Below are 10,283 nucleotides of genomic sequence, written 5' to 3'. Positions count from 1 at the left end.
ACCCACAATCATGGTTAATCTGTAAAACCGATAACAAGGATTAATCACCAAAACAATTTGACACCATTATTCAATAAGAGTGAGTTTTATGCAGCTCCTCAACTACTTCACTAAGAAGGTAAAGATATAATAGATAGCTTAATCATAGATACCTTAACCTATACAATTTGAGGCCATTATTCAAAAGAATAGGAATGCATTAATAGTAGCTTAACCTATACTGGGTTTCAACCTATATATTAATTTTCCCACTTTAAATCCCAAAGAATTATATGTTCTTGAATTTGTGTAGGTTTCAACTCATGAGAAGATTCTCATTATTATTTTTGAATATGGGGAACTTAAGCATAATGTATACACAAAACCACTTATAGGATTTCCATTGTGCTTTGGAGTGATAGTGTACATTCTTTAAGAATTTGCTTTAGTTAATTAATTTGGTAGAAGGGGTATTGCAAACATTTGGCCTATTTTCTCAACAACAACAAAAGAAAAGAAAAATAAAACATAATATTCAAGTACGCATTACTTAGTAAATTTTAAGTTTGCAAAATGTTTCTCATGCAAGAAACGAGTCAATTTACAAGCTTAAAACATGGAAGTATAGACCCAACATAAAAATCGAATACCAACAAGCAATAACCATTGATGTACAGTGACCGAGAAATATAGACCCACATTAGAATCGAACATAAACAATCAATAATCATTATATACTCACCACAAAAATACAAGAACAAAAAAAATTCGAGTCACTAACTTACCTTCCAATTTTCACAGCTCACGAATCTCCTACTGAAATTTTCTGTGATGTGGGCGGTTTTCACCATCATCGGCTGCTCACAATAACAAATTCGCTCAATTGAAGATGTGGCCCCGCTGCGCTGCGTGGACTCGAAGGTACCGATTTCAGTGGAAGATTCCATGAGTTGCTTTTCGAAGAAACCCTAAAAGCTCAGACCGTGATCCTATAGGCTTGAAGACAACAAAAGTTCTCGAATGAGTTTGTCTGTGGCTCTTTTTTAATTTGTCTAAAGGCATGTGTTGTTTTCAAGGGCATTCTGATAATTTAACGTGTTAAAATAAGGGTATAAAGGGGACATAATCTTCGAATAGTGCACGTGACACGCACGTGTTCACTTTTCCGTTAGGTTTAACGGGTGAGGGTGATAGAATACCTAAATTGAAAATTTTTGCAACTTTGAAGGGGTACATTACAAATTTTTAAACTTTTGGTAATCAAATTGAAAATGGCTGATAATTTCGAGGATGAATTGTATTTAATCCATAAAAAAAATATAATATAAATATTAAAATAAATTTAGTTTAATTAATATTTAATTATAAAAAAATAACATTACATAAACTTATAACCTTATGCTTCAAAATATATGGACCCCGCCATCATTATCATACTATTTTATAACACAAAGATTTGAGCTATGAATCGATGGTCGCATGACTGCAATTAAAACAATAAATTGGAAAAGAAAAATATATTAAAGTATTGAGTTGCAGTAGAAAACGAGAGAGAGAGAGAGAGAGAGATAGGAGGCAGGCAACTGGGCCAAGTGGCCCAGCTTGAATGCATAGTTTGAGTTCCGTGTTATATAAATATGTACCCTCAAGTATGACACCACTGCACACTTAACTCTCTCACACTAAATGCAACAACACACTTCCTTCTTCCAAACCCTAACACAGCGCTAACAAAACCCCTCATCCTCGCCCTTTCTCTCTAGCTCTTGCTGCATTTTCCGGCTATGTGATTCCGATGAAACTTGGAGCTTTCTGGTTGAAAACACAGCTTTACGTTTTTGGAAATGGCTTCGGCATGCGTCAACAACATCGGGATGTCGCCCGATAACTTCCTTGACTGCCCTCCGGCGACCTACCCTTCTTACGGCTGGCTTAGTCCTCGCGTCTCTTTCAGCCGCGAGGAAGACCCGTCCAAGCTCGCCGGACCCAAACAGCTCTCTCCGGTGGCCGAGTACTCGTCAGAGAAGCCAGATCCGGAAGCTCCGTCCGGAGATTTCGAGTTCAGGCTCGAAGATCCGGTCGCTATGCTCCCGGCCGACGAGCTCTTCTTCGACGGGAAGCTGATGCCGCTGCTGCTCTCTTCGGTCAAACCTTCCCTGAACGAGCCAACGACCTCGTCCGAGATCAGGTCACCGGAGTCGGCCAAGTCTCGACGAAGAACTGAAATCTCCGGTACGGACCCATACCTGTTCTCTCCAAAAGCCCCGAGGTGTTCGAGTCGTTGGAAGGAGCTTCTGGGGCTGAAGAAGCTGTACCAGAACACTAACCCCAAAACTGAGAGCCACAAAACGACGTCGTGGTCGTCGTCTTCGAGCACGAACCCCAAGTCCCTGAAGTATTTCCTCCACAGGAGTTCGAAATCTTCGTCTTCATCGTCCTCTGACGCTTCGCAGAGCTTCCCATTGTTGAAGGACTCCGACTGTGAGTCCGTCTCCATGTCCTCGCGTCTCTCTCTGTCGTCCTCGTCCTCGGGTCACGAGCACGAAGATCTCCCGAGGCTCTCGCTCGACTCGGATAAGCCGAACGCGAACCCGAACCCAAAATCCCTTCAGCGGCCAAGAATGAGAATAGTGAAGCCGAGGGTGGCAGTATCGTCGGAAAATAATCCGAATCCGACGAGGGTGGGACGGAGCCCGATGAGGAGGGCAACGGCGGGGGAGCAGTCAGGTGGGGTGGGGAGTAGGGGGGTTTCGGTGGACAGCCCCAGAATGAACTCGTCGGGGAAGATAGTGTTTCAGAGCTTGGAGCGGAGCTCAAGCAGTCCCAGTAGCTTCAACGGCGGGCCCAGAACGTTCAAGCACAGGGGAATGGAACGCTCCTACTCGGCCAACGTCAGGGTGACTCCGGTTCTCAATGTTCCGGTTTGTTCGCTACGGGGATCCTCCAAGTCCGTCTCCGTCTTTGGATTCGGTCAGCTTTTCTCGTCGCCGCAGAAGCGAGAAGGGAACGGAGCCGGTGGGAGCAACAGAGGATCGCATGGTAATAGCAGGAACCGCAGCGATCGAACCTGAGCGAACGAAAAGAATAACGTATGACATATATCGTTCGTTTAGGGGTAGGTGGTTAATTGCTTCTTGTTTTCTATTTTGCTTTTAACTGATTTTAGATCGTGTAAATATGGGGGGAATTTCTTCTTGTTGCCGTAGGTTTTCATTGTGATTCTACGTTTTCTGCTAACATTGATGGTAAAAGCTAAGCCCAGGGGTAGTAGATTTCCAGGATCTGTAGGAATTGGTCTTGGTTTGTTCATCTTCTTGATCGGAAAGAGATGGAATCTCTGACTCTTTTTTTTTTTTTTTTTTGCTGTTCATGAGGCCTCTGTGACTGTGTTGAGCACGCGCTCTAGGAGCTCGTAGGACTTTTTTTTTTTTTACTATATTGTTTGTTTTGCTTGGGTTAGAGATTATCTGTGGTTTAGAAAATAACTCTACTTTACCAAAAGAAAGGTGCCGGTATAATCTGAGGATGTGCAACTTGTGGGGCTTTATCTAATCCGTGTCTCTTTCCATGCATTTTTTACATTGATTTGTTGTTTAGCGTGGATTTATGGGAAATGATGCCAAGATTCAAACATATGGTCAGAGGCGCCAGCTCTGCTGAATAGTGTTTTTGCACGTCAGTCTGATCCCAAGCTTCGAGCTCCCTCCCCCCTTTAGTTTTTCTTCCCTCTATTATATTATAATTATAATTGAATTTGAATTGAATTGAATAATACTTGTATTTTATCTCTTATGCTTGGGGTGGTCGGTGTGGACCACGTGTGATTCCGTTGGTAGGATTAAATATTGAGGACGAGCTTACACACACACACGCATTTGGTGTACTTTGTTTTGTCTGGATGGTCATAGTGGGCACATAAAGGAATTGCGTACATTAATGAAGCTCCCTCTATTTTCGTTTCGATAGGTTATCCTCGTAAAGAATTGGGGATCTTGTTTAGATGTTTTAGGAAGCAAAATAAATCATCTGGGAAAATGTAATTAAAATTAGACAAATTCAGTAATATAGAGATGATTCCCGTTGTTATTCTTGGTTTTGAATAGGATGGATTAAAAATTATGTGCAATTTCATATTTCCTTGGTAATTGGTATATTAGTGTAAGAAGGAAACGAAAGTGGCCAGCCTAGATTGGCTGCCCCTGACCGGAAGATGCTTTTACCCTAGCTGGCCTACGGGTGGGGGTATTGCATGTGCGAGGGAGGGAGAGGAGCGTGGTTAGCGAAATTTCAGTTTGTCGTTGTCCGCCGGTCTACGTCCCGTGTCCACTCTGCGCATGCTAAATAGAACACGTCTTGGCGCTTCCAATAAATTAAAGCAAAGCAAAGCAAAGCTGCTTGTGATTTGACGTTGGGGGCGGTGAGAGAAATATATATATATATATATATATGTATATATATATATATATATAGCTATTAATAAGAAGAATCTTTTATTCGTTGTGGGGGATAATCAATGAAATCCTCCTATTCTCTACCCCCTCCAATATTTTTAACCCGGATTTTGAGATTTTTGAATGATTTGGGCGTTTGACCAGGTCTCAGCTGGCCTTCATGAGATGGGACCAATCTCTTTTGTCCCATTCCATTAGAGTTTGGGCTTTGTGACAACGTGATATGGGTGCATCCACTTTGTATTTGATTATTGGCAGTGTACCCCACCCCACCCCACCCCTCCCCTCCCCTCCCCTCCCCTCAAAAGCTACAGGGGCAATGCTGTCCTTTTGACCATCCATCGTCTACCATAGCTCAACTTTTTTATGCGTTCATGGTGGTGTCTGCGTTATATATATATATAAATAGTAGAGCGGCGTAACACATGGTAATGCTGTGCAAAATGCGTACAGCTAGCCTACCCTCAATGAGCACCCTGACAACTTGATGTATTTTTGTATTTATTTAAGCTGTTATGAATGAGTAGAGGCACTTGTCTTCTTCTAGTCAGTTCCTCGTGGAATCTGCTATTTTTTAAAACGCACAAAAAGGTTTTAGAGCGTTAATTGAGTTAAATAAATAATGAGACAGTTCTCAGTTCGGTTATCGATGGATAAAAGGTGAGCGGTGCCACCTGTGAGTTAGATTACCCGACCCCTCCAAACTTATCCTAATTGAGTGAGATATTTTACTATTTAGGCAGGTAGGGTATGCGATAGGAATGGCTACCCGACTTTGGACAATATTACCCGTTCTTATCTTCGTCCACGATGCCCCTCCCCTGAGATTCACAAGCCAGGTCATATATATATATATATAGGATATTAGAATATTAGATATTTATTTACTTTCGTACAGTGTGGGGGCATGTGAACCACTTTGGGGTCACATCATCGTATCTCTGCTCCCATCCTCATGAGCTGGACCGGCTTGATGGGTTTGTTTGTTATCGCTTATCAGATGATTTGGTTGGAAAGAGTACATTCATTTCATCATTTCTATTCTTATTTCTCCCAATATTCTCTTTTATATATATATATATATATTTACTTATCAAAAAAAAATTTCTCCCAATATTCTCACGTGCACTCTATAACTAATACTATTAATATATGTTTCCATTTCTTTTTTGTCTGCCAAACGTAAAGGAAAGGAGAAATTCAAATCAAAGATTTCATAAAGTTGGAATTTCTTTTCTTTTTTCCTGAGCAATTCCTAAAGATCTATCTGCTCCATAGCTAGAAAGCCGGGCAAATTTGTCTGCTGTTTGATTATTGACGTCTTAGAGGTCCTCCCTCTACCTATTTAGCTTTAATGGAGATGACTTGGTTTGCCCTTGAGTTGGGTCAAGGGACTTAGTTGAGATTCAGAGACAGTTAATAAAGTTGCTGCCATTGGAAGTAGGGCTGGGGCTGGGCCTGGGCTTGGGCCCGGACCGGGCTCGCGGAGGGGGGGGGGGGGGGGGGGGGTGGGGATTTTCTGTCCATTTTGGCCCTGCTTTGCACCCTTGCGGGTGGGGGAAAATAGTCCCATGATCTGTGTTTTTTTGGAGAAATCCGGACGATGTGGTGAGGGTGGTGGGGGTGATGGCACTGGGTTGCAAGGGTTGTCACAGGCCGAGCACATTGTGCATGCGATCTGGTACTTGGACAAGATGTGTGCTTCTGGAGTAGCCATTGCCGGCAGAGACATGATCATTATAAGCGACATTAGAGGGAGTGTTGTTAATACACAGTTTCTTGTTGTCTCCATTTTTGGAAAGATTGCTTGGAGAGAGAGAGAGAGATCTAGAGAATTGCTAACAAGATTGCATGGTGCCAAGGACTGATAAGGGGTGGTTGACTTAGGGTTTTGGTGAAGGTTGAAGAAGATGAAGATCGGTAGAACTCAAAAGAGAGGAGAAATGGGGAAGATTGGCGCTGTGCGGAAGTCTTTGGAAAAGAAAAAGAAAAAAAGTAGAGGGGGGGTAACTGGGCAAGCGTGAAGCACTAGGGTTTTTTTTTTAATATTTTAATGGTGTTTTCCTCTGTTTAGGGACTCTTTTGTATACTTCCTGTGCACTAGGGTTGCGCGCCTCAGCGCTTTTTAATGAATTCTTACTTATAAAAAAAAAATATTTTAATGGTGTGGTGCGAACTGGTGCGGAGCGGGTTCCCGATATTTTTCCAGGACCTCACCCGCACCGCACCGTGCAGGGAACCCATTTCACAAACGAAGACCGCACTCTTCTACATGGTTTGATGCTAAATGCGGGTCGGTTACCACAGGGAGGTTGGTTCCAGCGGGTCCTACACACCCCTAATTGGAAGTATGCAAGTTCCTATTGCACGTGCTTGGAACCGCTCTCAACAGCTGTTTGTGGACGTGCATAATTCATTTTAGGCTAAATTATCTTTTTCTCAACTTAAAGTAAAGGATTATTTGCATATTTTGTTTTTAAAAATTTATTATAATTTAACTAACCAATTTCCTAAATTATGTAATTAATTATCTTTGTTAATGAAGTTGTCATGGCTGGAGGCCGGAGATCTCGGGATCCTACAAGACAGACAAGAAATCAAGCGTGGTGTGCTGTGCAAAAGAAGAGGAGACGGCGGCGACATTACCACCGATGCTAAAGTTAGTAAACAAGTCAATCGAAATGGAGATAAGCAACATAACACATTAAAAAATAGCAGAGTATAATGAGCAAAAGTAAACAAAGTATCTGAGTGTGAGAGAATTGAGAGAGTTCCTTGAGTCGATGCTCTGTTGGGCGGTTTTATAGAATGATTCTCTTAAAGTCTAGGGGAGTAATTCTTGGCTAGATCGGCTATGGTGTCTCCCAAGCCTTTTATATGTTGGAGATCATGCACTATACAGAGTAAGCGTAGCAGAATACCGATATCAGGATTTTTTTTTTTTTTTTCAAGATAAACAGGGCTAGATTAATTAAATATACAAGTTCAGGGTACTTACAATCGAATTCGGCCTCTCCTAAGTATTTAGGACTATTTGATTTTGGTTGAGTTGCTCATTGCATGTTGAATGAAGAACATGTTATTGATGTTTTTCGTGTTTTTGATTCAATCTCTATGACTGAATATGACCATGAGTGTAGACTCACAAACTCTGAAGCAGTGAATTGGTCAATAATACTTCAGTATAACCTTCTATTTATAAACTTGGATTTATACTCATGATAGGGTTAGAAAATAAACTAGAGTTGTAATAGAAATAGGATTGGAGTCATAGGAAAACTAGAACTCCAAGCCCTACACTATAGGGTGCACGACTAATGGGAGAAAATTACTCTCTTTGCCCCTGTATCACATGGCCATGGGGAGAAAATATTTTCTCCATGCGTCTAGGGCTAGGGTTAAAACCTTAGCCCATTGTTACAAACTCTTAAGCATGGGCTTGGGTTTTATCCCTAAGGCCCAATGCCCATTTAACTCCACTTAAGCTTTTTTAGAATTAATTCCAAGAGCCCAAAGCTCTTTAATTACTTAAGCCCTTAGGAAATAAATTCTGAATCCCAACCATCTCTAAGTCATGAGCTACTTAGGAATCAAATTCCTTTGGCCCATGTTTTATCAAATAAAACAATTCAAATAGATAAATGCATAACTGAGGTTCAAAACAAATGGTCAATTTACATCAGCTCAAAGAGGGACCTAAGAGAAGAAAAAAATACAATTAGCTTCAAATAGGTCTGTAATAGTATCACACGATACTATTTAATCACAATTGATTCTACTGAACAAATACGACTGCACTCTAATATGTATTTTCAAATTAATGAATCAATCCCCATGATGTACTTATTTATTACATATTACCCCTCCATAGAATCATTCCGTAGTCGAACTAAAATCAATACACTATTACTTTATTTACTACCTATTTTCCTTGATAATCCGATTTAATTACATGATATATCATTTTTTACATTATGAGATGTCTTCTCACATTTCACAAAACGAATTTTCAACAAATACCACTGAAACACTCAGGCTCGAGCTTTAGGATAATCATTTCCATTATATCTACATCAAGATGAATATTCCTTATCACTTTGTTCCAAGACAAAGGATTTGGATTATTTCTTAAAGAAACTGTTTCCACAATATTACATGCAATTACCCAATGCATAGATATGTTGACCACTTATTTGATCTCATTCTTACACATCAATGTAACCTAAACTTTATATCTGAGTTTACAATCTTCTCAGGATTTAGAGTAACTCTTATAAGTCGTCATGCACGTACATCATTCTTTATCATAGTGTTGAAAGAATGATAACTCACGTAGTACGTTTTGTGCATGGCACTACCTTGTTCTTATACCAACATATCAACCCGAAGCCCTACTTGCTTCTCCTAATCAAGATAGATCGTTAAGGTTGACATGTTATAGTCTAGATGAATTTTTTAGTTCCATTTACGATTATGAACAATCTTTTATAAATTATAAGGACCTATGACTATGATTTTTTGTGTGATAATCTCATTACTCACACCATAGTTAAATACAATGCAACTTTAGGACCTTATATGTATATAATATGAAACATATATGTACATGTAAAAACAATAATGTATTTATCCAATGTTCAATGTAATTGGAGTTTTGGACACCAGTCCCAACAATCTCCTACTTGTCCTTAATTCCAATTGGACACTTATCTGTAATCTATATTCACGAAATGAAACACACAATGTTTCACTAAAGCAAGTAACTTGTGAACAAGCTTTAACAGAACTTAGTCACAATAGAATCATGTCACCTCATTATCTCCTTAATAGACTTTTCCTAAGAGACATCTTCTCACTTGAGATAACTTTTGCGTCTCATTGAGTTGCAAAATATTCTAAACCTAATATGGAGCTAACAATCCTTTTGTTGCTATAGCTCTCCAACTAACTGTCTTACCTACAAAAGTAACCAGCTTTACTTTTTAGGCAAAACACTATGACAACTTGTAAATAATTCATTCATCCAATGTTTGGATTTTGATTGGTGATAGTACTCTTACATTATCATCAATGATTAGGGTCTTATCAATTTTATGTATTACCACTTTACTTGATATCTCATGTACTCATGGATATATCATAGTCTTGGTCTAACATTCGACTTCTTAAATCAAACTTGATATTCCAATACTTGGATGCATGCCAAGATCAAACTTTATGAAGAATAGGTAAAGAGTAATGATAGTTTAAAAATAAATTGCAAAACAGAAATACTTACTTGAACGTGTTTAAAATAAACGGTCACTATTTATGGGAAAGATTAAGCTCCTTGCTCCTCGACGAAAAACGTGTGATGAATCTTCAGATCTTCTCATCGATGTCTGATGATAACAAAAAGAGTGAGCTCTCAACTAGCTCTTCAAAATTTAAACTTATTATCAAGAATTAACTCAAGAATATTAGTTCTTAGTAAAAATTAAAGAACTATAGCAAATAGCTTATTTTCTGAAGAGCTACAGGCATATCTATTTATAGGGGCTCAGTACTAGGAGACTGAGAGATTTAAGCAATGTGGGACAAACTGTAGAAGAAGTTCTAGTTGAATTAGAACTCCTCTAGTGGTGGACGGCTAGGGCTAGGAAAAATCCTAGCCTTCCACCACTAGTAAGTGACGCATGGGGCTAGGGATTAATTCCCTGGCCCATGCGTCAATCTCATGCCTATGGAATTGAGTTTTGTCCCAAAGCTCAATACAAAACTCAATCTCCCTATTTACATTTTATGCACAGTTTCTCTCTAGCCCATCTTTTTAAATAAATAAAAATAATTAGCCCAATAAATAAAAAGTCTGAT

General features: G+C 39.7%; 1 protein-coding gene and 1 non-coding gene across 2 annotated transcripts; both read left to right on the top strand.

Annotated features, from left to right (window-relative positions):
* Positions 1–1,632: 1,632 nt before the first annotated feature.
* LOC133875322 (uncharacterized) lies at positions 1,633–3,306 on the top strand. Its single transcript, XM_062313420.1, has one exon. It carries the CDS (start codon positions 1,824–1,826, stop codon positions 3,048–3,050), a length of 1,227 nt encoding a protein of 408 aa, XP_062169404.1. The 5' UTR covers positions 1,633–1,823; the 3' UTR covers positions 3,051–3,306.
* Positions 3,307–3,584: 278 nt separating this feature from the next.
* LOC133876604 (small nucleolar RNA Z122) lies at positions 3,585–3,671 on the top strand. The gene has a single exon (XR_009901592.1). It is a non-coding gene; the product is annotated as a small nucleolar RNA Z122 (small nucleolar RNA).
* Positions 3,672–10,283: the final 6,612 nt, after the last annotated feature.

The sequence above is a fragment of the Alnus glutinosa genome, chromosome 8 (genome assembly GCF_958979055.1).
Source record: "Alnus glutinosa chromosome 8, dhAlnGlut1.1, whole genome shotgun sequence".
Classification (NCBI taxonomy): domain Eukaryota; kingdom Viridiplantae; phylum Streptophyta; class Magnoliopsida; order Fagales; family Betulaceae; genus Alnus; species Alnus glutinosa.
This window is presented reverse-complemented; position numbering and strand designations above follow the sequence as displayed.

Bases quoted from the DNA above. Each gene is read 5' to 3' on its own strand.
- LOC133875322 (XM_062313420.1), top strand. From the start codon at position 1,824: ATGGCTTCGGCATGCGTCAACAACATCGGGATGTCGCCCGATAACTTC.